The 27,032-nt window shown below is 40.5% G+C and overlaps 1 protein-coding gene across 1 annotated transcript in view; it reads right to left on the reverse strand.

The window, feature by feature from the left end:
- ZMAT4 (zinc finger, matrin-type 4) overlaps nt 1-27,032 on the reverse strand; it is a 228,647-nt gene that overhangs the window by 28,578 nt on the left and 173,037 nt on the right. The window contains exon 4 of the mRNA XM_008580522.1: nt 21,184-21,411. Within this exon, the coding sequence (XP_008578744.1) occupies nt 21,184-21,411 (228 nt within the window). The remainder of the gene's footprint in view (nt 1-21,183; nt 21,412-27,032) is intronic.

Consider the following 27,032-nt stretch of genomic DNA (forward strand, 5'->3'; position numbering starts at 1 on the left):
TCAGCCAGTGAGCGGCTGGTCTGTACGTGGGATCCGAACCCTCGGCGGGAGCGCCGCCACACTCCCAAGCGGCACACTGTAGCAGTGTGCCACCGGGCCGGCCCTATAATTCATATTTTTGTTACCTTCTATGTAATAATTTTTCTCCGGCTGCCTTCAAGATTTTCCCCTTTTCTTTGGTCTTCAGCAGTTTGTGATTTATGTGATGATTCTAGGTGTGGTTTTCTTTATATTTATTCTACCTAGGGTTCATGAGTTTCTTAAATATATAGATTTGTTTCTTTCACAGGATAGACTTTTTGACATTGCACCACACATTACTGTGTTTTAATTTTTTTAAGTATTTTTTCTCTGTGTTCTTGAAATTAGGTAATTTCTATTGATTGAATATCAAGTTCACTGACTATTTTGTCAAATCCAATTCATGTTATAAATCCATAAGTGAAATTTTCACATTGGATATTTTATTTTTCAGATCTGAAATTTCCACTTGGTCCTTCTTATTTCTATTGCTGATTAACTTTTATTTTGTAACTCATTGTGAGTATACTTTTCTTTATATTCTTGCCTATAAATAGCTACTTTTGAATCCTTGTATTCCATTTGCTGGATCATCTCAGTATCAGTCTCCGCTGATTGCTTTGTCTCTTGAGTGTGGGTCACACACCCCTATTTCTTCATACACAGGTATAAAAATTTACCATTGCACCTGGACACTGTGAGCGAGACATTGTATAAACTCTGGATTCTGTTACATTCCTCCACAGCATTAATTTTTAATGTAGGCGGTGAACTTGAGCTCAAACTCCAAACTCCATCTCTCCTGTGGGGCGGGGAGCAGGGACAGCAGGTGAAACTTCTCCTCGGCGTTTTCAGCCCCCTTAGCCAGGCGTCTGGCGTGGGCCTCGTGGGTACACTGTGCAGGAGGCAGGGACAGGCAGAGGTAGAGTGCATACACCGAATCTGAGGCTTCCTCCTTTCTTGAATTTTCCCTTTCACTTTCTCTTCTCCACTTTCCAGTGCTGTGGTCCCCAGATCTCTTCCCACTAGTTCTTCAGGCCAGTAAGACTGTGGGATTTCACGTCAGTTTCAGCCAGCCAGCTTGGAGCTGACTGTGCCAGTCCTGAGGAAAAAAGCTGTAAAAATTAGGAAATCCACTCAGTGTTGTTCTCTTCTTCCAAGTGGTCACTTCCCTCCAGTTTCTGTCTGTGATTGCTCTTCATTGCTTTCAAGTAGATAATTTTTATATTTTGTCCAGGGTTTGTAGATATTATTAGTAGGAGGGTAGGCCTGGTAAGAGTCATTCCACCATTAGAAATGGAAACCCACGACTGGGTTGCCAGCAATGGCGAATTTCATTTCCACAGTGACCACTCTTGGAGAAAATGAGTGACAGTTAGGAACAACATATATGATCAGTACTCACGTGTGGGCACATGTGTGCACGCACGTGTGCTGCACAGGTCAACGACACAGATTCCACTGGAGGACTTTCACGTCTGAGGACTGACAATAGAAAACGTACAGGTGTGCACTTAAAATGGATGTTTAGGAATGGAAATGAGATGAGGGCGGGAGTAAAGGGTTAAGTAGGGATGACCCCGGGGATTGAGAGCAAGCCTCGGGTGTGAGGGGAGTCAGCAAGATGCCTCCGGAGTTCCTGCTGCATAGGTTTGCTTAAGGCTGCAAGTACAGATGTAGTTTGCCCCAACTCAAGCCAAAGAGTCATGAAAAGGTTTTTGCTGTGACCACATACCTATCCTGTATCCTTACACTGACCTTGCACTGCAGAAGTCCATGAGTGGCCAAAAAGAATGCAAGGGGACAAAATAAAACTCTTCCTTATGGGCCCAAGGTAGGGTTAGTTCATCATTAAAACTGGGCTTCGACAATCTGATCTAAAAACATCCTATTCTGGGAGTGCAACTATCCACAAGCCAAGCACACAGACTCCCAGTAAATTGTTTCTCTGATCCAGACTGACCTAGATGGAAACTAGGATGGTCGGCAATGCTGGGAGAGACACTGTGAATCAACTCACCCCAAGCCTTCATCTTATAGAGAGAAAACTGGGGCCCGGAGAGGTGAAGCAACTCAGCAAGGTCTCCCAGCTGCTTAGTGACAGAATCCGGACTCGAGTCCAGGGCTGTGACTCTCAGTCCACTACACTGAACTTCACTGATTGACCAAGACTTTGTGAAACCACAGCTCCCCCCAGAAGTGACAGATGCCCTTCTTTCACATGTAGATGCAAAGGAAACCATGACTCTTATTTACAAATCAGCAATGCTCGGTAACTCATTTTGAACCATTTAACAGTTTGCCAGCTGGTATCTGTAAAAAGCTATGCTACCACTTCACGGGTCCATTAGCTATTTCAGTAGATGTATCATTATTATTCATCACACTTTGTAAAAATAGACCCCAAGTTCAAGTTATGGCATATTTTTGTTCATTATTCAGGTCTTAGAACCTATTTAGCTGATGTAGGCATCAAACTCACCTTCCAAATAAACGGTCTGTTTTGGTAAATAACGTTTCCATTGTCAGCCTCCATATTTCTAAAGAAATCTTTACTTGTATTGCTGTGTAATTTTAATTTAAAGTGGCTTTTCCAAGATTTTAGGTGAAATCTTTCCATGTCTTACAGTAAAGACATGCAGATCATTTGGGGATTTAACAAGCATCTTTTAAATACTGTTAAAATGCTTACATTACCCACTAGCTTGGAAGTTTCCTGAAGGCAAGGACCATGCTTTGTTGATTATCACCCCCCGCACTGAGCATGGTGCTTCTAACACAATCACCACCTAACAAGTACATGTTGAATGACTAATAGAGGAATAAACGAAGTCATCTTTCTTTCAGGTGACTCCATTATAACAAATCACCTCTAGGATTAAATTTTTCCATTTTCAGTAGTGGTTTTGGTCCTGAGCATGGAGCCATACAAAGGTTCCAGACAATTTATCAGGGAGACTGCTGCTTTTCCCTGTCTCGGCTTCAACTATAAAATCCCCACTTTCTTGGGGAAACTTTCATGTGAGATAATCCTTGCCAGGAGCAGAATCTACTTGAAAGCAGCCTGGAGAGTGCGGGGGGCTGCGCTTCTGTTTGTCTCTCCCCCGTATCTCTATGTCTTTATGTGCACAAAACGTACCAGAGGTCTTCAGTGAAGAGCGTCTTACAGTGCTTCATTTTACACAGAAACCACAATGCTGTGGACTTCCTGAAGAGACGGAGAATGTCTTTTTTTATGTACCAGGACAATGTCATCTTTATATTGCAGGGCTTACCATAGTGCCTATTATACGGTAGGTGCTCATTACACGTTAGTCAAAATAAGGTAATAACAAAAACATCAATAGGTATGTTCTACTTTGAGTTAATCCAACATTTGTTTTTTATACCTTAATCAGTTTATAATCCACATTGCAGAATCCCATTTACTACAGGAAATTAGGTCTGTCTGTAGCAGCTTTAAATAAAAGACATTCAAGACTAGTTAAACGAAGTTAAAGTTATAATTTTAGAAACAAACAAAATAGTTTCCCATATGAACAGTTTTCTCCTGATTCTGCATCTTTTTACAAGCATCCCTTATTTTGTCAAATGAATGTACGCCACTAACAAAGCCCACAGCTCATGGGTACATCTTCCCGGGACCTTGTGAAAACACTGTTCTGAGCTCCTGCAAAATACTATCCTCGTTCTGGATCTTAAACTAAACAACAGACGTCTTCCATCAACACCACTGAAGAGCCTGAGAGCACAGAGCAAGAAAACTGAATTGTACAGCAGCTTCGCATGGTATCATCGGCTTCCACATGCATCCAAAATTGGCAACTAAAGTACAGGTGGCTTGGATTTGGGTGGGCGTGTTTTGTGGTTGCTTTTGGCTCTTCTTGGTCGACATCTCACGAGCAGGACAGTGGTCCCCATGTATCAAATTTAAGGCTATTTCCAATGCAGCAGCCAACTCCGAAATCAGAAATCCAGGTTGGTTTCTAATTCTCTGTTTAATGAGTTTTCAGTGCATAAGGAGGCAGCAGGGCAGAAATGATTCCATTTCAACAGGCACGCGCATCTTTTCTGGAACCTAGTCAGTAATGATGGAGAGTTAACCAAGCTTCTTTCGACAGTGTTCCATTTATTAGCTTCATTAATAACAATAATAGGCAAAAACCCGTCCCAGCTGATGAAAGAATTGCCCTGCACGATGTAAATAGGCTACTGTGAATGTTCATCAACTAAATTTCTTGTTGGATTTGAGATTGAACAGAAATCTAAGTTATTACTCATATTACTCATTAAGTTTATATTTTTCCTATGAGTGTTCCCAAGGCTTTGTCGAGGTGTCTTCGAGAATTCTAATGGCCTGGCACACTTTCATGCTGCTGGGCGGAGCATGCTGAACAGTGCACGGAGCAAGCCATCTTTCTCCTGCTCCGCACCTCGCTCCCCACATGGCTTCTGTCTCCTACAGCCCTCACCAGGCCTCCGCATCAATCCTATGTGGTTTCCTGGGATTCGGAATCCCCCCCACTACAATCTGTCCTGCGCTCTCCTGCCAAGGAACCCTCCTAAAGCACAGATGAAACTGGTCATCTCCCTACTCAAAAGAATACAAGTGGCTCGCAAATGAAGTTCGGCTTTGCCTGACATGCACGGCTACTCACACTTAGGTTCTGTCTTCCCAGTCCTGTCTCACCTGCACACCTCATCGTGGCTCTCACCTGACCTGACTGCTAACAGGGCTCTTAACTTCCCCGCCTCTCTATGCCTTTAGTCGTGCTGATCTCTCTGCTCTAAGAAACCTTGTCACGATGTCCACATGTCCCAGTGCTAACTTCAACTTGGAGGTAAGTTTTTGTCTATTCTCAATTCCCCAAGCATTGTGGGTGGATGGCCCATAAGCTTATTTCCCGCCCCCCATATTTTCTGTTATATTTTCTTCAATAAAAATACCATCTTCTCCTCTTCACCTTCCCCAGACTTCAAGCCCTTTGAGATTTGAGGATCACAGACATTTCCATAATCCCATATATCCTGAAGCACTGAGCCTCTCACATAAGAGGTACTTAATATGTTTGAATAAATGAATGAACAAGTGAATGAAAATTTATCTCTTCTGTGTCACCCCATTTCTCCACCTCATTCCCACCCCAATAATATGACAGGAATATGAGCCATTTAAGCAGTTTAATTATCTAACCCAAAATGTGGGCTCTGAAGATCAGAATGAGTCTAAATGCAACAGCTGAGGTGTCAAAACACATTAAAATAATGATGCAAAAATAACCAGGTGCAATCTAACTGAATATTTCCTTCTGGCACCTCTTCCCCACCATTCAATTTAGAATGGTGTTCTATAATTATCGTATCTGTTTAAGGGTCCTATTTTCTGCTGACTCTTAACTAGATAAAATGCATACAGCTTTCAGAGATGGAAAATATTATTATAAGGTAGGAACTAATGCTTTAGTTTTAATTGATTAGATGTAATAAAAGTACACCTTAATTGACACAGTAATTTTTTTGTCAAATATTCAGCACTGGGAAATATTCAGTCATCCATTTGAGACCCTTAATTCTGACTGCACCATAGAAATGCAGAACATGGAGCATGGTCTCTCAGCTGGGTAACCACAGGCAGACTAAACATCCAGTACCGCTGCCAGCAACACGTCGTTTTGGATACTGTGGGTGATACAAAGAAAAATAAGACATGGACCATACCCTCAAAAAACTTTAGATAAGACCAAGACTGGGTCAAATGCAGCAGGAATGATAATGCCAAGTGCCAGCGTGGAGCTCACATGTCAGGGAAGTGGCCTGGGAGGTTAGGAGTGGACGGGGGCAGGCCCTGCCTCTCCTTGGAGGGGCAGCTGTCAGGGGATCATCACCCACCAAATCCTGCAGAACTCACATCCAAACTTTTTCTCATTTTGTTCACTTTATTTCTATCTCCACTGCTCCTGCTTTCTTTAATTCAGGTTGATATAATTTCTCACTGGAAATTATCCTTAAACTAATAGCCTTCCAACACAATCCAGCCTCCCTGTTGCTGCCTATAGAGATCTATTTCAAAAATACAAATATCAACATGTGACCTTCCTGCCAAAGCCTTTCAACCACTCCCCTTCATCTTCAGGGTTAAGTAGAAGCGTTCAACCCCCACCATGACTGACTCCTTAACTCTCCAGCCACTTCCCCATCATTCCCCAACATGGACCCAAGTTCCAGCTACTGCACAAGGCCTCCTGGAAAGGCAACACTCTCCCTGCCCTTGTGCGTTTCACAAACCCTGTCCTCTGCCTGCAGCTCCCAGCCCGCTCTGCTGCTGACCTGAACACCTTCTGGTTGGCCCTCAAAGCAAGCCTGACTCCTCCGAGTCTCACAGCCTGGAGTTCCACTGCCACCCAGACGTTGCCACACTTCAGCAGACTGGCTTTTCGGCTTCTCCAGTAGACAAGGCTTAATCAGTGACCAGAATGCTCTGTTCTGAAATGAAGACTTCAGTGAGAAACTTGTCAGGTCCATTTTTCCTGTGAATAAATTGCCCCCCAATGTGCCTAATGAGCTCCCTTTTGACGCTCCTGCTGTTGTAAAGGATCCAGCGTGCTGTTCCTGAACTTGTTTTCCTCCTCAACTCAATGACTATCAAGGAATTTCTGTCCTCCTAGCCACCAGCACGTTAGAGACCCAAGTCAGCCGTTCTCACTCAGCACTGAGGGGACTCCGAGGTCTTTCTGTAGCCCCGCCAGCCATGAACGAATGCTGGACCCCTTACCAGAACGGTTCGCCCCCCTACAAATCTGCTAGTGCTTCGGCAAACATGGTCTGGAACGCAGGAAGTGGGCAAAGGTTGCATTCACAAGAATGACAGGAGCAGAAGCCACCCTTGGACAGAAGGAAGAGCAGGGGACCCAGGATGGCAAGGAAGCAATCGCTTAAGCAGAGACAATGTGGAGCGTTTGCATTCACAAGTGCAATGAGATGCAAACAGCTGTGTGCGCCCAGAACAAAACCAAAACTTCCTACAGTGACACATGACCCCTCTCTGTCCCCGACCTCACTTTTTACCCTGCTCTTTACCTTCATGCACTCTGCCTACCCTTCGTCCTCAGATGTGCCAAGTTCTCTCCCCACACAGGACCCTCTGCACTTGCCGGGACCTCTGCTCAGAAGGAGCGGGTGCTTCGTGTCAGGATCCTCCGCCTCCTTTAGGTCACAGTTCAAAACCTCAGCTGCTCTGAAAGGCTGTCACTAACTACCCTATTTGGAGGAACCCATCTCCCGTCTCATTATTTATCATCTCTATTTCTTTCCCCTTAGCACTAATCTACAAATGTTTATTTCCTGTCTTATTTTCAAAGTAGAAATCTTCTCTCCTTCCTGGAGTACCTTTGGCACTCTGCATCCGGCACACAGTAGGAGTCCCTGGGTACCAGTGGGGCGAATGCATGAAGGCACACGTCACTGTCACTGATGAGTGGAGAAGGGATATGCAACGAGCCTTCTGCTTCTAAAGCCTGATCGGACTTCTGCCCCGGTCACCTCACATGGAAACAGGGGGCCCAACATCAAGCTGTTAATGCCAATTAATTTGGCCCCCAAATCTTTGGAAGCCCTCAAACACATTGGGGTGGCCAGGTACAAAGAGAATATGGTGATGAAAGGAAAATGAATTGTTTAAAAATCATATGGAGATTCCCAGGAAGCCTTCAGATGAAAAGTGTGTGCTGTCTCCACCAACTCCAGCCCTAAAATCTTCGCGACCAGGCCCAAGTCTCAGGCAGAGGACCTCACAGAATTTGGGATTTTTTTCTGTGGGTTGAGTTCTGATGAGAATGAATGGAAATCTTGGTTAGATTTTAATTGAAAAAAAAAGACATGAAACCCTTGACTCGATGTTCACTGCATGTATGCATTTCACTTGCAGCGAAATGCTCAATGACGGTCAAGAAATTTCTGTCTCCTCCCCAGTTGGCCACCGCCAGCACTGTTAGAGAGACCCAAGCCAGCTGTCTACACCTTCAACACTGAAGAGACTCCGGGTTTTGCTTTAGCCCTGCCAACCATGAACAACGCTTCCAAAAATGTTTGTTCGGGGTTAGGGAGCACAGTGTTTGCCACACAGGTCAGTTGTCTACCTGCATTCTGACTGGTTGTGATGGCTTTAATATGTCCCCATATTTCCAATAGTCTTCCCTTAAAAAGGTGGAGTTCAACTCCCCACCCCTCCCTTGAATATGACTGACCTTGGTGACTTGGTCTAACAGAGTGTGGTGGGGTTGACACTGAGTTACCTTCGAGCATCATGAAGAGGGCAGCTTCCTCTGAGGCTCAGGAGAGCCCACTCTGCGAGATGCCAGTGACCACAGCGTGAGTGCCCCGAGCCCCCGGGACAGGCCGTGAGGAGGAAGCGGAGGCCTCCCACCAACCAGCTGTCATGCGAGTGAGCCGCCCTCTCCCTCTTCCTTTGCTCAGCATTTTATATTTGCACGCCACTCTCTTCTTGGCATAGAGTCAGTTATTCAAGTTTTAACAAACACCTATAGCCAAGTAGCCACTGCCACGATCAAGGTACGATTGCTATTACCCCCACATTCCCTCTGGCTGTCCCCTGCCCCCAACCCAAAGCCTGGCAGCCACTAATGTATTTCCCAGCATGGAATGGGCCACCTTGAAAAGTAGATCCTCCACCCTCTTCACACTGTCGGGTGACAGCAGCCCCGAGTTGCATGTCCACAGCGACGCTACAAGAAGCCTCCAGCCAGAACGACCCAGGCGAGCCTTCCCAGACACGCGTAATGGAGACCGTCCACTACAGTTTTAAGCCACAGAGTTTGGAGGAAGCCGCTGCACAGTTGTCTCTGGAAACGCTGTCTCTGGAAACTTTTGCTTTTCCTACCTAGCGTGCCTTTCCTTTCATTGTTTTGGGGGCAGATCTGCTGCCTGAGTGCCCGTGCACGTTACCGTGGGGCAGTGAACGTGCAGGAGTGTTGCTGCACCCACACGACTCGGCTGTCCCTGCCTGAGGTGCAGGCAAGGGGCACACCAGGTAAGGTGCCACAAAGCATGGGCGGCCACCCACTGCCCCTTGCATGCCCCAGCAGAGGTGAGTCAACAAGCAGAAACATCCCACACCACGTCCTCCTCATTTCAAGGTAAGTCTGCTCCGTCAGACTTGCTTACTACGTGTGCGATCTGAAGTATCGTCTTAAAATTAATCCCCCACTCTCGCTGCATAACAGGGGGGCTATAAATTCTACTGGCCTTTCAGGGGTACCTCTTCTCTTCACAGAACTTTGCCTCTCAAACCCAGGCCTCCGTGAATAGTGAATATGACTTTTTTTTGCATGTCCAGCTGAAACGGAGTCATGAATATGGGGTAATCTCCTTCATTCAAGGTATATAATGCACTTGGCAGATAATCCGTTCCCAGAAAACTGAGAGTTGATTGTGCCCATTCTATTCTTGAGTTCAAGACTAGTTTTCTACACTTAAAAATATATAATAAGTCCCCCAAACTTATCTATTTTTAAGCAAAAGAGTTAATTATTCAGAGTTCTAGTCAGTCACTAGTCACTGAAAAGTGGTGCAGCTCAGTCGGGAGTTGTGGGTCTACACCTAACTCAGAAGAAAATAGCCACTTCGCATCTCTGGCCCCCAGAGCTCTGCTCTGTAACAAGAAGGGGCATGGTTTAATCATATTTATTGTCCTTTCCAGCACTATTAAGCTTATGATTCTTGGAAACATCATTACATTTTCAAATGAATTCTTTTGTTCTGTGTCTTCAGATGAAAATTACAAGAGATTAATCTAGTTTCCCCTGAAACAATAAAATAACTGTGCATTTCTCCATCCTAAAGTTTTTAAAACAATAAATGATAAAGGTCTGAAAAATGAACATTCTATCTGCACCTAGCCATAATTTTGTAATATACACTGCCACTGTTTCTAAGTAAGAAATTACCTTCTGTCTGTGTTTTATGTTTGCAAAAGAATTTAAAATATATAGAAAAACTCTAAAGTCCTTTCTGACCACTGAATTGTATAATTCCATAATTCAGTAACTTATTTTGTTTCATACATTAGATTACATATTCAGAAAGAGAAGACCGTTTTTTCTTATTAAATTAAAACTTGGAAGTAGAGACAGGTATTATCCATTTTCTGGAACAAATAACACTAAATTTGAGTCAATAACCAGGTTATGCATATTAATAACTACTTACGGCCAACCCCATTTATAATTCTCTGTTAATCTACAAGAATAATTTCCTTTTTTAAAATTTGATCTGCCACTTGAAGCAAAAGGTGGCAATAACATGGTCCTATAGAGTTTCCAATGACCAAAAATACAAAAAGGAGCAAATTATTTATGCCATTAAATTACATACAAATAATAGGTAGAAAGTTACTGAACAAAAATCAATGGCATTTTCTCTATATCAGTAACAAACACTAAAACATAAAATTTCAAGAAAAACCCAATATGATTGTGGTAAGGTTAAACACATAAAATACTTGGGAATATATTTAACAAATGATGTGTAAAACCTTTACACTGAGAACTACAAAATGTTGCTGATAGAACTTAAAGAAACATAAATAAATAGAGAGATATAGGATGTTCATGGATTTAAACTTAATATTTCGAATAATTTTTAAAAATTCTCCCCAAATTGATCTGTAAATTGAATTTGATCCTATTCAACATTCCAAGAAGTTTTCTATGTAAAGACTGACAAGCTGATTTGAAATTTTATTTATTTATTTTATTGGTTATGAATATTCATGGAGTAAAAAGCTGATTGTCACCACGTGTGATCAAAATGTGATGACCAGATCCATGCTGGCAGCATGCCCATTACCACACATTGCAATTGTACCTTGTGTCCCCCACCCAATAATCTCCAACCTCCCTCCCCATCCCCCTTTCCCGCCACTCCACATTGTATCTCTAGGTCTGCTCTCTCTCTCTCTGCAAGTGCAATGCACCACTATGATTTTTCTTTCCTTCCTTCTTTCTCTCTTAGCGCCCACTTATGAGTGAGCACATGCAGTATTTATCCCTCTGTGCTTTGCTTATTTCACTCAACATAAGTTTCTCCAGGCTCATCCATGTTGTTGCAAATGGGAGAATGTCATTCTTTTTTATGGCAGAGTAGTATTCCATGGTGTATATATACCACATTTTCCTTATCCAATCATCCATCAATGGACATTAAGGTTGGTTCCATATCTTGGACACTATAAACAGAGCTGCAATGAGCATGGGAGTGCAGGTATCCTTCTGACATGATTTCCATTCCTTTGCGTATATACCCAGAAGTGGGATTGCTGGATTGTATGGAACATCTACCTGTAGTTGTTTGAGAAAGCTCCATACTGTTTTCCATAGTAGTTGTACTAATTTACAGTCCCACCAACACTGTAGGAGCCTTCCCTTCTCTCCACCCCCTTGTTAGCATTTGTTATTCTCCATCTTTTTGATTATAGCCAGTCTGACAGGGGTGACATGATATCTCAGTGTGGTTTTAATTTGCATTTCCCTGATGACTAGTGACGTTGAGCATTTCTTCATGTACCTGTTGGCCATTTGTATATATTCCTTTGAAAAATGTCTATTCAGTTCCTTTGCCCATTTTTAATAGGGTTATTTGTTTTTTTACTATGTAATTGCTTGAGTTCCTTGTATATTATGGATATTAATCCCTTGTCAGATGCATAGTTAGCAAAAATTTTATCCCACTCTGTAGGTTGTCATTTCACTCTGTTGATTGTTTCCTTTGATGTGCAGAAGCTTTTCAGTTTGATACAGTCCCATTTGTTTATTTTTTTCTTTTGTTGCCTATGCTTTCTGGCTCATGTTCATAAAGTCTGTGCTCAGACCTAGTTCCTAAAGTGTCTCACCTACATTTTCTCTTAGTAAATTTACAGTTTCAGGTCTTATACTTAAGTCTTTAATCCATTTTGAGTTGATTTTAGTATATGGTGAGAGACGCATGTCTAGTTTTCATTCTTCTGCATATGGATATCTAATCCTCCCACCACTACTTATTGAAGAGGCAGTCTTTTCCCCAATGTATGTTTTTGTTGCCTTTGTCAAATATCAGGTGGCTGTAATCCTGAGGGGTGATTTCTGGGTTCTCTATTATGCTCCACTGGTCCAAGTTTCTATATTCATGCCAGTACCATGCTGTTTTGGTTACTATGGCTTTGTAGTATAATTTGAAGTCCGGTAGTGTTATGCCTCTGGGTTTATTTATTTATTTATTTATTTATTTATTTTTTGCTCAGGATTGCTTTGGCTATTCGGGGTCTTTTGTTGTTCCATATGAATGTTGAGATTGTTTTTTCCATTTCTGTGAAGAATGTCATTGCTATTTTGATGGGATTACATTGAATCTGTAGATTGCTTTGGGTAGTACAGACATTTTCACAATGTTAATTCTTCCAATCCAAGAGCATGGAATGTCTTTCCATCTTTTTGTGTCATCTGTAATTTTTTTCAGTAATGGTTTATACTTCTCATTGCAGAGATCTTTCACCTCCTTGGTTAAATTGATTCCCAGATTTTTTATTTTTTTCATGGTTGTTGTAAATGGGTTTACTTTCTTGATTTCTCTTTCTGTTAGTTCATTATTGGAGAATATAAATGCAACTGATTTGGGGGCATTTATTTTGTATCCCAACAACATTACTGAAATTATCAACCAGCTCTAGAAGTTTTTTGATAGCATCTTTAGGTATTTCTATAAATAATTTCTTGTCATCTGCAAATATGGACAGTTTGACTTCATCTTTTCCAATCATGATGACCTCTATTTCTTTCTCTTGCCTGATTGTTCTGGCCTAGTACCTCCAATACTGTTAAGTAGATATGGTGAGAGTGGGCATCCTTGTCTTGTTCCTGTTCTTAAGGGAAAAGCCTTCAGTTTTTCCCCATTCACAATGATACTGGTGGTGGGCTTGTCATAGATGGCTTTTATTGTGTTGAGATTCTTTCTTTCTATACCTAATGTGTTGAGAGTCTTTATCATGAAGAGATGTTGAATTTTGTCAAATGCTTTTTCAGCACCTATTGATATAATCATATGGTTTTTATCCTTGAGTTTGTTGATGTGGTGTATCACATTTATTGACTTTTGTATGTTGAACCATCCTTGCGTCCCTGGGATGAATCCCTCTTGATCATGGTCTATAATTTTCTTAATGTGTTGCTGTATTCTGATTGCTAATATTTCGTTGAGGATTTTTGCATCTAGGTTCATCAAGGATATTGGCCTGTAAGTTTCTTTTTTTGTTGTGTCTTTATCTGGTTTTGGTATCAGTTATGTTGGCCTCATAGAATGAGTTTTGGAGAATGGCCTCTGTTTCAACTTTTTGGAATAGTTTGAGGACAATTAGTATTAATTCCTCTTTAAAGGTATGATAGAATTCAGCTGTAAGGCCATCCAGACCTGGGCTTTTCTTAGTTGGAAGATTGCTGATTACCACTTCAGTCTCATTGCTTGTTATTGGTCTGTTCAGGCTTTCTGTCTCTTCTTGGTTCAGTCTGGGTAGTTTGCATGTGTCCGGAAACTTACCCATATCTTTCAGGTTTTTGTATTTGTTGTCATACAGTTGTTTATCATAGTCTCTAATGATTCTTTGTATTTCTGTGGTATCAGTTGTAATGTCTCCCTTGTCATTTCTGATTTTTGTTATTTGGGTCTTCTTTTTTTTTGTTAACCTAGCTAATGGTTTCTTTATTTTATTTATCTTCTCAAAAAACCAACTTTTGGTTTCATTGATCTTTTCTATCATTTTTGGGGTACTATTTCATTTAGCTCTACTCTGATCTTAATTATTTCTTTCCATCAACTATCTGTAGGATTGGATTGTTGTTTTAAAAGTTCGTTGAGGCATAGTATTAGGTCGTTTATTTGAAGTCTTTCCATTTTTTGATGTAAACATTTATTGCAAAAAATTTCCCTCTTAGCACTACTTTTGCAGTATCCCACAGATTTTGGTATGATGTATCTTCATTTTCATTAATTTAAAGAAATTTTTTTATTTCTCATTTATTTTCTTCTTGGACCCATAGGTCATTCAGGATCCTGTTGTTTAGTTTCCATGTATTTGTATAGTTTCCAGGGTTTTGCTTGTTATTAACTTCCAGTTTTAGTCCATTGTGGTCTGAAAAGATACTTGGAATGATTTCAATTTTTTAAAATTTGCTGAGACTAGATTTGTGACCTAATATGTGGTTTATCCTGGAGAATGTTCCATGTGCCAATGAGAAGAAAGTATATTCTTTAGTTGCCTGGTGAAATGTTCTGTATATATCTGCCAGGTCCAGTTGGTCTAAGGTATAGTTTAAATCATGTGTCTCTTAGTTGACTTGTTGCCTGAGGGATCTGTCCCATACTGATCAGGTCACCCACCTTTAACATATTAGAACCTATTTCTTTCTTTAGGTATGAGTGTTTGCTTTATATATCTGGGTCCTCCAGTATTTGGTATATACATATTTATGATTGATATGTCTTCTAGCTGGATAGATACTTTTATCATTATATAATGGCCTTCTTTGTCTCTTTTTATGGCTTTTGGTTTAAAGTCTATTTTATCCAATATAAGAATAGCTACTCCTGCTCGTGTTTGGTTTCCATGTGCGTGGTATATCTTTTCCCATCCCCTCACTTTTAGTCTGTTTGTGTCTGTACAGGTGAGATGGGTCTCTTGAAGACAGCTTATACTTGGGTCCAGCCTTTTAATCTAATCAGTCAGTCTGTGTCTTTTATGGGGAGTTTATTTCATTCACATTTAGGGTAGTTATTGACAATTATTGTTTAATTCCTGTCATCTAATTGTCTTTTCTTTAGATGTTTTAAATACCTTTTGATCATTACTTCCCCTTTTATTTCTCTTCTTCAGTGTTAGTTGGAAATTTGAGGTGGCATGATTTAACTTCTTTCTCTTTCTCACTGGCATTTTTGTTTTAACGGTGGGTTTTGCTCTTTCTTGTGTATCCATAATAGTGATCATAATTATTCAGATTCCAGATGAAGGACTCCCTTGAGAATTTCTTGCAGGGTCGGTTGTGTAGTGGTGACCTCCCAAAATTTTTGTTTGTCTAGGAAATACACTATTTCTCCCTCATTTCTGAAGGAGAGCCTTGCTGGGTAAAGATTTTTTTTGGCTGGCAATTTTTTTCTTTTAGTATTTTGAATATATCATTCCACTTTCTTCTGGCCTGTAGTGTTTTAGTTGAGAAGTCTGCTGTTAGTCTGATGGGGGTTCCCTTATAGGTGACTTGATGCTTTTCTCTTGCTGCTTTTAGAATTCTCTGTTTCTCTTTGAGCTTTGCAAATTTGACTATAATGTGTCTTGGGGAGGATGTTTTTGGTTTGAATCTGGGGACCTTTGAGCTTCCTGGATCTGAAGGTCTTTATCTCTCCCTACCTGTGTGAAGTTTTCTGCTATTTCCTTGAACAGGTTTTCAATATCTTTTCCTTTCTCCTCCCCTTCTGGAATATGCACAATTCAGATGTTAGAGCACTTGAGGTTGTCTGCTATCTCTCTTAGATTTTTTCACTTTTTTTCATTTTCTTGTTTGCCTGGATTATTTCAAAAAGACCATCTTCAAGATCTAAAGTTCTTCTCTCTGCTTGCTCTAGCCTGCTGCTCAAGCTCTCAGTTGTGTTTTTTATTTCATTGAGTGAATCTTTCATATCTAGGAGTTCTGCTATACTCTTTTTTAAGGTATTAATCTCTTTGTAAATTTCCTCCTTCATATTCTGGATATTTTCCCTTGTTTCTTTGTGTTCTCTAATTGAGTTTTCTTTTATCTCTTAGAGTTTTCCTTAGATCATTGCTCAGAATTCCTTCTCAGACATTTCAAGGATTCCCTGGTTCTATGGGGTCTGGAATTTGAGCATTACTGTACTCCTTTGGTAATGTCATATCTTCTTCTTTGTTTGTAGTTCTAGTATTTTTTCATTGATGTTTGGTCATCTGGTAGAGGACTTGCTTTTTCTATTACTCTAGGGTTGGCTATGAGGATAAAGATTTCCTCCTCTACTTGCAGCCTCTACTTGTGACTCTTCTTATATCAGTGTAGTCAAGTGAGTGGCAGGTTGCCTGTAGATTGTCCCTGGCTGCTACTGTGGTGGTGAACTGTCCTTGTGGTGACAGCAGGTGGGGCAGTGGCTATATTACACCACCTTGGCTCCTGTTCCAGCTTTCCATGGCTGTAGACTGAGCCCCTGTTGCCAAGCAGGTCTCGGCTCATCTTGGCAGCTGCTGGGCTGTGGGCACTTCCCTTCCCTCTGGGGCTTTAGCTGTTGCTGTGGGCAACTTCCCTTCCCTCTGGGGCCTTAGCTGTTGCTGTGGGCAACTTCCCTTCCCTCTGGGGCCTTAGCTGATTTTAAAGTTTATGTAGAAATGTGAAGCTGAACAATATTAAGAAAGAAGAACAAAGTTGGAGAACTTGTATGAGCTCATTTCAAGACTGCTGCAATGATAAAAATAATAAGTGCAGCACAGGACTGGTGTGAAGATAGGCAAAGACATCCATAGAATAGACTGTCCAGAAATACACTAACATGACCAACTATCAACGAAGTTCGTTCAAGGCAATTAAGTGAGGGAAAGTAAATATTTTCAACAAATATTTTGTAAATAACTGGGCAAATGTACAAAAACAAAATAAATTTTAACCTCAACTTCACACCATCACAAAAATGAATTAAATATATATCATAATTCTAGATGTAAAGGCTAAAACCATGAAACTTACAGAAGAAAACACAAGAATATCTTTGGTCATGAGCAAAGGCAAAGATTTTTTAGAAAGGACACAAAAAAGCAATGATTATAAAAGAAAAAAACAGTTAGACTTCCATAATTTAAAGACATCTGCTCATCAAAAGACGCAGAACAATGACCAAACAGCCAAGCCACACACTAAGAGAAAATATCCACAATCTGATAAAGAATGTTCATCCATAGTACATGAAAAACTTCTACCTACTGTCAATTGGTAAAAAGACAAACAACCAAGATTTTAAAAAATAAACAATTAACATGACCAGATAAATCACAAAGGAAGATACACAAATGACCGATAAACACATTTAAAAAGGGCTTGACATCATTAGTCCACGTAGAAATGCAAATTAAAGTCATAATGAAATACTTTCCTATGTCCACTAAACTGACTAAACTTTAAAAGATTGACAAAAGCAAATGCTGGTGAGGATATGAAATTTTTACATGTTCTTTTGGGGAATGCAAAATAATGCAGCTACTCTGGATTTTGGCAGTTTCTTATACAGTTATAAATACATGTAACCTATGATCCAGCAATTCTATTATATATTTACCAAGAAAAGTAAAACATGTGTTGACTCCTCCCAAGAAAAAGATTTGTACAAAAAATTCACATAAGCTTTATTCAAAATAGCATCAAAACAACTACAAAGTCATCAAGAGGAGAATGGATAGACAAATTGTGGAATTTTTGTTAGTAAGATACTACTCTAATAAAAAAGGGACTATTTTGCTTTATATGTTATAAACGGACAAACTTCAAAAACAATATGGTATGCAAAAGAAGCTAGACACACAAAAATACAGACTTTATGATCACATTTATATGAAGTTTTAGAACAGGCAAAACTAACCCATGGTGAAAAAATCAGAAGAGTGGTCCCCTGGAATAGAGGGTTGGAACTGACTGGGAAAGAGCACACAAAAATTTTCCCATGATGGAAAAGCTCTGTATCTTAATAGGGGTGTGGGTAACACAGGTGTTCCTATCATCAAAACTTATTGTACAGGCCAGCCCCGTGGCTCACTTGGGAGAGTGCGGCGCTGGTAGCGCAGAGGCCGTGGGTTCAGATCCTATATATGGATGGCCAGTGCGCTCACTGGCTGAGCGTGGTGCAGACAACATGGTGCCAAGGGTTGCAATCCCCTTACCGGTCAAAAAAAAAAAAACTTATTGTATTATATATTTGATGTGTCTGCATTTCACTGTACATAAAATATGCATCATTTTTAAAAATTAGAAAACCAGAACCATAAGTAATTTCTTACAAAAATTATTCAATCAGGATCCTTTTAGAAATGAAAATTACTGCCATGCTAAGTATGTAGTATTTTAGGTGATCTTTGGGGGGCTTTCTCTGTTTGTTCATTCAGCAATCATTGAGTACCTTCTATGTGTCTGCCACTATACTAAGTGTTTTGAACACATCAGTGAGCAAAACAGATATAGATGCCTGTTTTACCACCAATCTATAGGGGGAGTAGAAAGAAAATGAAGAAAGCCATTACAAATAAATAAGTCGAGCCTCCTGTGACACTACCACATCATGCTCCAGCTGCCTGACATCACTTTTAAAAGTTATATATCCAAAGGAATGGAAATCATCATGCTGAAGGGACACCTGCACTCCCATGTTCATCGCAGCTCTATTTACAATAGCCAAGATATGGTACCAACCCAAGTGTCCATTGAAAGATGACTGGATAAGGAAAATGCAGTTTATATACACAATGGAATACTACTCAGCAATTAAAAATATGAAATTCTGACATTGGTAGCAACATGGATGAGTCTGGAAAAAATTATGTTAAGTGAAATAAGCCAGACAAGGAAAGAGAAATACCACATGTTCTCACTCATAACTGGGTGCTAAGAAAGAAGGAAAAGGTAGGAAAAGGTAGGAAAAGGTAGGAAAAGGTAGGAAAAGGTAGGAAGGAAGGAAGGAAGGAAGGAAGGAAGGAAGGAAGGAAGGAAGGAAGGAAGGACCACAACAATACATTGAACTTTCAGAAGGAGAGAACAAACCTAAAGATACTAGAGATGGGGAGAGGGAAGGAGGGGGTTTGGAGAGTGATAGGTCAGGTAAAGAGCATAAAGAAAAATCACAATTTGTAATAATGAATATGCTATTAATAAATAATAAAAATCAAAAAGAAAAAAATAAAAGTTATGGATATATATGGCTGTGCTTACTCCTTAGCATTTCTGCTTTTTTAATCTGATTGATCATGCGTTAGAAGAATTCCAGGAATAGGTGTGTGTGTGTGTGTGTGTGTGTGTGTGTGTGTGTGTGTGCGCACATGTACATGACATGTTTTGAAAAGTGCTGGTTTACCATAGTTGCTGTATTCCTCAAGCCTTTGCAATATTTAATGCCTGAGTAAATACTCATCAGGATGTCACCTGGCGCGGGTGAGAAGGTTGGTTTCAAGGACATTGTGATCAGTGCTAATCACATTCCATGTGCTACTGAGTCACAGTCACATGGAGATATCAAGTCAAAAAGCAGCCTTTTGTCTTCTGCATAAAAGACAAGCTGCTCACATGTTACAGAATTCAGACACCCAAGTCATTAAGATGTAGCTGTACATAAAAGATGCAGCATTGTTACTTCAAAATAGACAAGAAGAATGTGCTCTAGAAATAATTCTTCAAATCGCGATATCTGGCACAAAACATAAATAAGGCCCTCTTTATCTCCTTCAGTGCCCCCCTCCGTGAAGGAGTAACCGAACCAACTTTTTATCTGCTAGGAACAGCAGGGGTGCGGATAGGCCTTCAGCTATGCAGTGACTCTTCCTCTATTTTTTTTAACAAGACATAGACTGAGAATATAAGAAATCCCCCAGCAAAAAGCAGCAGTACCCATGACTCGATAGCTTCTGCAATGAGAGGACGACCCGACCTACTGAATTATTAAGCCCCCTGCTGTTTTTCTATAGCTAGAAAACACACACACAAAAAAAGTGTGTTTGCTCTCACTTTTTGTTTTTAATCACGCATCTTGGAAAAAATCAGTCTCTAATCAAGCTTTCTAGACAGTCATGGAACCCCAATCTTAAATCTATACTAGTATGGGAATCTTCCATGGTGACATACTTATTAGCTGTCTACAGCTTATGTTTCGTGCTTCTTTGCCCAGGCATATATGATTCTGATAACATGGAAGTCTTGCTCACCTGCTAAACGCTGTGCACTTCCAGTTCCAGCTCAACTTCTTTTCCTTAGTGAAGACTTCTCTAATCAACACATTTAGAAGTGACTTTTCACTCCTCTCAGCTCACCTAGCATGATCTTTTGTCCCACTTATTTGATCTAGAATGCTACCAGGTCATTTCTGTTATAATTATCCCTCTTAGAGGTTCACAGCCAGGTTACGATAATAATTGTAGGTTCTACGTGCAAAACCCAGTTTAAACCCAGGATGCATTCTCAAAATTGATTTGTAACTTTTGTGATTTATAGCTCACAGCTGGTATGAATGATGATTCCCTGGCCAGCCCATGAAAGCATCCTAACTCATACCAAATCTGAAGTATAGTACCGTTTGCATAATTATTTTTTGGAGAAAATGTATTTTCTCAGAAAAATACAGTATGCAGTTTTGTTCTGCTTCTACACTGTCAGCTAATCAAAAATGTTTAGGTGATCAAAAAATGCTTGAATGGTTGTTGATGATGAAATATTCTACTAAGTCCCACAGATCAGTCTACAACTTCTTCCTACGGAATCCACAGGACTGATCCTCACCCCACGGTTTTCAAGTCTGCTCAGCAGCTTCTGTGAAACCTCGTACGAACGTCAAACGACACAACGGTTTTCAGCATTTGAGAGAAGCCCATCGGGGCAAGGTGGGGAGAAACCACACAGCACCACCTTACCTCAGTTTCATAGCTATTTCTTATAAAGGGGCTTGGGCTCACTTTGAGCCATTAACTAGAGTCAAAGTGTTGCTTTGTTTGGGCTGAATTTGCGAGGTCACAAGAGATTAAAATAAGATAGCACTGTGCAACTTCTTAGCATCTTCTCTCAATGCTCACCCACAAAAGCATTCACTGGAGAAGGTGTCGAAAGGTAAAGCAGAAGGAAGCAAATTCTGATTCATAGACTGGTGCCTTTGATCTAAAAATGTCAATAATATATGGAAACAAACACTTTGAAACAAAAGAGATTACAAAAATTAAGCTAAAGCTAGTTTTCTGCTCATGTTCTTTGATTCCCTTTCTTTCATGTAAGCCTTGCTTTTTCTCTAATAATCAAAGCGATAAGAAGAATCATCCCAATTTGTGAAAACACAATCCTTTCTCTGAAAGCCCAGTTTTGCAGCAGGAATCAGAAGAGTGGCTCTTACCTCTCAGTTCCCCCATATCCAGTGTAGTCCCAAGTTGTTCTAACAGAGCAACTCTGGCTGCATTCTTTTTGTGTTTCTTGCCATCATAATGTTGCTGGGCCATCAGAGGATTATTAAACCAGGCTGCACAGAGCCCACAGTACCTGTCTGAATCCCTTCTCTGATAGGGAGATGCGACCACTGGAGCAGCATCCACTCGAGGGGGCTTAAGTGAGCTCAGGGGTGTGGCTGCAAAAGAAAACCAGAGAAGCACAGTCCATGTCAGTCTGTTGTGCTCAGGACCCTCTTCCTCAACACCTAATATTAAAGAGTGTCACGTTCATTCTAGAGCTCAAAAATCCAAAGACTATTTTCAGCAGGAAAATTATCTTTGCCAGCCTTCATTTTGAGTTGAAAATTTCTAATTTATTGACATCAAAATTTGTATATTGTTATGCCAAAATCTGATACCTCATGAGACCATCCTTTAGGGGAAAAACAAGGTTTTTAAAAACAAACTCTTGGAGGTAAGGGAGTGATCTGTTAGTCTAAATGAAGCCAATACTTGAAGTAAACATTGAACAATCATGATTTGAAAGATTCTGAATGAATGAATTGGACATTTGTGTGATATAAATGGAAATAACTAATAAATAAAGTATTTGCGTAAGTGATAGAAACAGATCTTTCAGTGATGTGGATTGTACCAATTGAGGAAATCATGCAAATTTTATTGTCAGTTACTTCTGTTTATTGTGATAGGTTATTTTTAACCTATGCCTGCTAAAATTGATGCCGAAAGTACATTTTTTTTAAAAGACTGAGAAAAAAAAAAAGAAAGCCACCACTATAGAACAGATGTTGCTTATCTAAACTGAAAAGGCATATATCACTATTTAGAGATTGCACAGTCCCATTTATTAATTTAACACATTCCATTGTGAGCTTACAGTTATTTTTGATCCAAAAAAAAAAAAGAACCATCTAACTCAAAGGATCTACTGACAGGAAGTGAAAATAACTTTTGCGTGCATTACAACATACAAGTTGCTTTGACTATGGCTTGACTCTCTGTCCCAAGAATCATCTAACTCAAAGGATCTACTGACAGGAAGTGAAGATAACTTTTGCGTGCATTACAACATACAAGTTGCTTTGACTATGGCTTGACTCTCTGTCCCATTTGTTGTATGACAGACTTCAGTGATGCCAAGTGACCCACTGAAGGAGAGACCTCTGGTTAAGTTATGAAAAGGATGGAACTCTGGACCAAATCCTTAATTTCCAAAGTCAACGTTCCTTCCCCACCCCCAAGGACCCCTTTCATACTTCTTAATAAACAAAGGGATTTTTTTCTAGACCCGTCATCTTTGTATTCTATTCAGCATTTTGTGAAAAATATTCTAATCCAATCACTTTGGAGAAGAGAGCACTGTTTACAGTCTCGCGTGGCCATTAGGCACAACGCAATACAGCAGCACCTCGTGCGTGTGTGGTTTCTATGAAGTGGAATGCAGCCGCATCGTAACAATGAGGGTCGTCATTCTAAGGAAAAGCTAAGGTCTGAGACCTGAAAAACAAGTTAAGGAACCAATGAATCAACTCCCCAAGCTTCCAAATAACTTTTATGTGAACTTTTATTTTATAGATTAAATAACTAATATAGAAATAAGTACTTGCTAAATGACATTTTAATTTTTTAAAATGTCTGTATCCTGAAAAATGTCTCGAAGAGGACTTCTTCCCCTCTCTCCAGAGATTTCATCAGCTCAGGAAGTTTTACCGAGCTTAGATCAAACCTACTGGTGTTATTTCTACAGGGACTCAAATATACAATGTGTCTCTTAAAAGCCTCATTGTGAGATTCAGTCACATATCACTATGTAGAAATAAAGCTCAGATGTGGGCTGTACCATCCCAGCAGCCACCTGGTACCATGCTGCCATGGCTTGTTAATGCTAATCAAAGCTACAAATAAACAGTTGATCTGTATGTGAAAGGAACTCTATCTGCTTTTCTCAAGAAAATTGGATCTTGCTTCCAAAGTTTCCTGCATCCTTATCAATTTCTGAGGATTTATAAGCTGCTATTGTTTTTAATGGCAATGGAAAACATATCAAATATTTACAATCTGAAGGAATGTTAACTTGAAGCCTAATTTATGTTTCTCTAAACCGGGCCCTAAAAAACATTTCAGAGTCGATTTTATCGACTGATCCCTTCTACACCACATTCTGGCAGGAGAACTGCCCAATAGCATAATCCTCAAATAAGATAATCTCCCGCATAAAGGAGAGTAGTTTGATGCTACGCCCGTATAACAGCTGCTCCTCCTGAACAGTTCTATCTTGTGTGTAGTCTGAAAGTTTAATTTTTCTTTTGCTTCTGTTTCCAGCTGTCTTCACTAATCTCAACCCAGTTTCTATTCCCTTAGTGCCTATAAAGGCAAACAAAGACAGCAGAGTGAAACAGTGTTGAATCAAAGTCAGAAATCTAGGTTGGGTTGGGCCACACCAGGGCTGAGCTGTGAGGCCTTCACCAAATCTCTGATGTCCCTCGTTTTTACAAGATTAAAATTTTAGAGCCACCATTCCTTTTAAAATGAACATTCCTGGGCCGGCCCGGTGGCGCACTGGAGATTGCGCAGCTTGGGAGTGCGGTGGCGCTCCCGCCGAGGATTTGGATCCCATGTGGAGACCGGTTCCCGCTCACTGGCTGAGCGCGGTGCGGGCGCAACACCGAGGGTTGCGATCCTGTTGCCGGTCCCCAGTACGGGCACGACACCGAGGGTTGCGATCCCGTTGCCGGTCCCCGGTACGGGAGTGACACCGAGGGTTGCGATCCCGTTGCCGGTCAGTAAAAAAGACAAAAAGGAAAAAAAAAATGAACATTCCTTCCTCTTACCAGCCAGCAGTCAAAAACAAAAAACAAAAAAACTAACATTCCTTGCAGCTAACCCACAGGGTGGGATGAAAGAAATTGTAGAAGCTCTCTCTTTACAGCTCTGACTCAGGCCAAATATGGAAATTACATGAGAGGAGAACAGATTCCAGGTTGGAAAGATAAATTTGTGGTGTGTGTACATGAACTACAACACTCACATTCTTTGGCAAAACTGTATTTTCTAAGAAAATAAATACAAACTGAGGTAAAGGTTATATTTTGGATGAAAAACATGCTTTCAACAAAACACTTTTGTTGATATGTAATTAATTTTTATTTTAATTTCATACTTTGTTTTCATTCTAATTGCAAAAAGTATTTAACTAAATATTGACTTCACCTAACCTTTGTACAATTTAAAACCAAGAGTTAATTAATCAAAACCAGTGGTTTTCAACATTAGACTCACTTGGCTTTGAAAAGCTCCATGACCATGCAGTTCCCCAGACCAATTCTGAGGTCTGAACCGAGAGATTCTGGGGGTGAACCAAGCATCAGGATGTTTGTAAAACCTCCTTCCTCTCACACCCCGATCCATATTTCCAAAGTACAGCTAATGTTCAGAACCATTGATCTAAATATTACCAGATTTTTTTTTGAAAACAAAGCTTTCTTAGATCTTCACATAACAGAAAGTCATATTACATCCAACAGCAATGGAGCCAGTCTTTCTGTAGCTAATAGACAAAATGCTACATCTCTATCCATGAGACGGAGAGAAATAACAATTACTCGCTTTTTCTTTAAACCCCAATCAATTCCCCATTTTACTAAAACATAAAAGGTCCTCCAAAGTAGTAGATAATATTATAAATTAATATTGATAAAGCTAAGTATCAATCCTGGTTCCTTTTCTCCAAAGAGACACACAAATACACATTGAGCTGTGGTACTGTCTCCGTTCATGATACCATGACCAGCACGGTGTGGTGCAGGCCACCAGCCCTCCTCACAGACCCCCACACCTGTCCCTCAGGACCCTCCTCAACTCCAGCTGCTCTGCGAGGCCCTGGCGACCTCAACAGGAAGGGATTCTCCCTCCTCTACTCTTACAAAGCATTCGCTGACGGCACGATTCACTTGGCATTCCTCAAACACCACCTTGTGATCAGCTGTGCGAATGTGCATTTGTGGGGGGAGGGATCAGACCATAAAAAAAGTATTAGATACTTTTGTGTTTGCTGTCTTCTCTAGAACATGTTCATGAGCCCTTATTTTAATTTAAAAACATCCAAAAAACCCTGAAACTCAAATTTCTTCATGATTCATTTATTACCAAGACCTGACCTGAAGTCACATGAGGCTATTTATAGTCTATAAAGCTACCACTTAGTGTAAGTATACATACAATTATTAATATCTTTGATTACAGGGTGCTGTCCAAGGTCCATATAAACATACTACATGGGATATGTGCCTCTTTACATATCCAAAATCCTCAAATTTCTGATTTTAAAAACACATTCACCCCCAAATGTTTTGAACAAAAGATATGTATCTATAGCCAATTCATAACAACTTAATTAAACTCAAGTTGCTCTAAAGCTTGAGACAGTTGGAACAAGTCAGCCCTAAAAACTGGATTTCTAACAATCACCTGATCCTGGAATAAACTGCAATATCCTTTTAGTGCCTTGTACAAAGTTTGTCAAGAAACAGGTCCTCAACAGCTATTTGTGGTTTGTTGGGTAAGTTGTCTTGAGTAATAGTCTCAAATACCATGTACCTCCACCCTATGATTGTGTCTTCTTGGCGTAATCGCCACAGTTGATTTAAGAGCACCGTGTGTGTCCCTATAGGAACTTCCTCACTCTGTAACGTAACACTGTGTACAACCAGACTGTCTGTGGTACCAGCACTTTGCACGGCGACAGACACCTAGTGTATAGTCCATGCCTCCTGTTGAATAAATAAATGAATAATCTTCACATCGTAAGTGAGTAAGCTAAGATAATAAACAAGCATTTTCTTGTTTCTTCTGAGTTGTGTCATTTAGGGCTTGGGTAGCTGGGTTCTGTACAGGTCAATTCAGATGCGAGCACACGAGTGACAAGATGCTGGTGGAATGATGGCTGGGTGGTGGACGACAACATGTCAGGATGCACACACATGCCCCAGGCTCCCTCCTCCTCTTGGCTTCAAGTAAATATACTGAAAGTCAGATTCTCTCAAACTTCTGTCCATTTTCTGGGATGTTGCAGAGAGTGAAAATTATGCACATCTTTCTGGAAACTTCACTTTCAAGCAAGAAGCCACTTACTCTGATTGCTTTACCAAGGCATCCAAACCCTCACTCCACCTTCTGATGTGGCACCGACCCTCCCAGATGGCCTGGGACTGAGAAGGTTCCCAGGACATGAGGCTTTCAGGGCTAAAATGCGGAAGTCCTGGGAAAACCAGAATGAGTTGGTCACCCTAGATTCTGGGGACAGACCTGATTTAACATCACACTGGAGAAATAGTAATTAGAGAAAAGTTTGGGAATAATTGTTGAAGAGACTAGAGCAGGTGGCTGAAAGACCGTGCAGACAGGGCCCACTGATAGATCTCAAGGCTTTATTTATCAGCTCACCGAGTGGGTGTCCTGAGCTAAGTGAGAGGATAGCACAGCCAGCACCTGGACGCCCACCTGCCCGTCTGCCTGCCAGACCACGGACACAGGACGTGTGCTCTCTCGCCATCTCTCCTGCATCCATCTCTCATAATCTCTTTCTCTCAATCTCCCTTTCTTCCTCTCTCTTTCTCTGGCTCTTCATTTTCTCTCTTCCTCCTTTTCCTCTCTTCTCTCTCCCCCTTTCACTCATTCCTAATGCTTTCTAAGCTTTAAGATAACAAAAATTAGTTTGCTCTCACAAGGGATTTAAGGGCTTTTGACATAGAGAAAAAAGCCAGGAATTTACTCATTTTAAAGTATGTGGTTTTCTCAC

This window comes from Galeopterus variegatus, unplaced genomic scaffold (assembly GCF_000696425.1).
Source record: "Galeopterus variegatus unplaced genomic scaffold, G_variegatus-3.0.2 Scaffold2119, whole genome shotgun sequence".
Classification (NCBI taxonomy): Eukaryota; Metazoa; Chordata; class Mammalia; order Dermoptera; family Cynocephalidae; genus Galeopterus; species Galeopterus variegatus.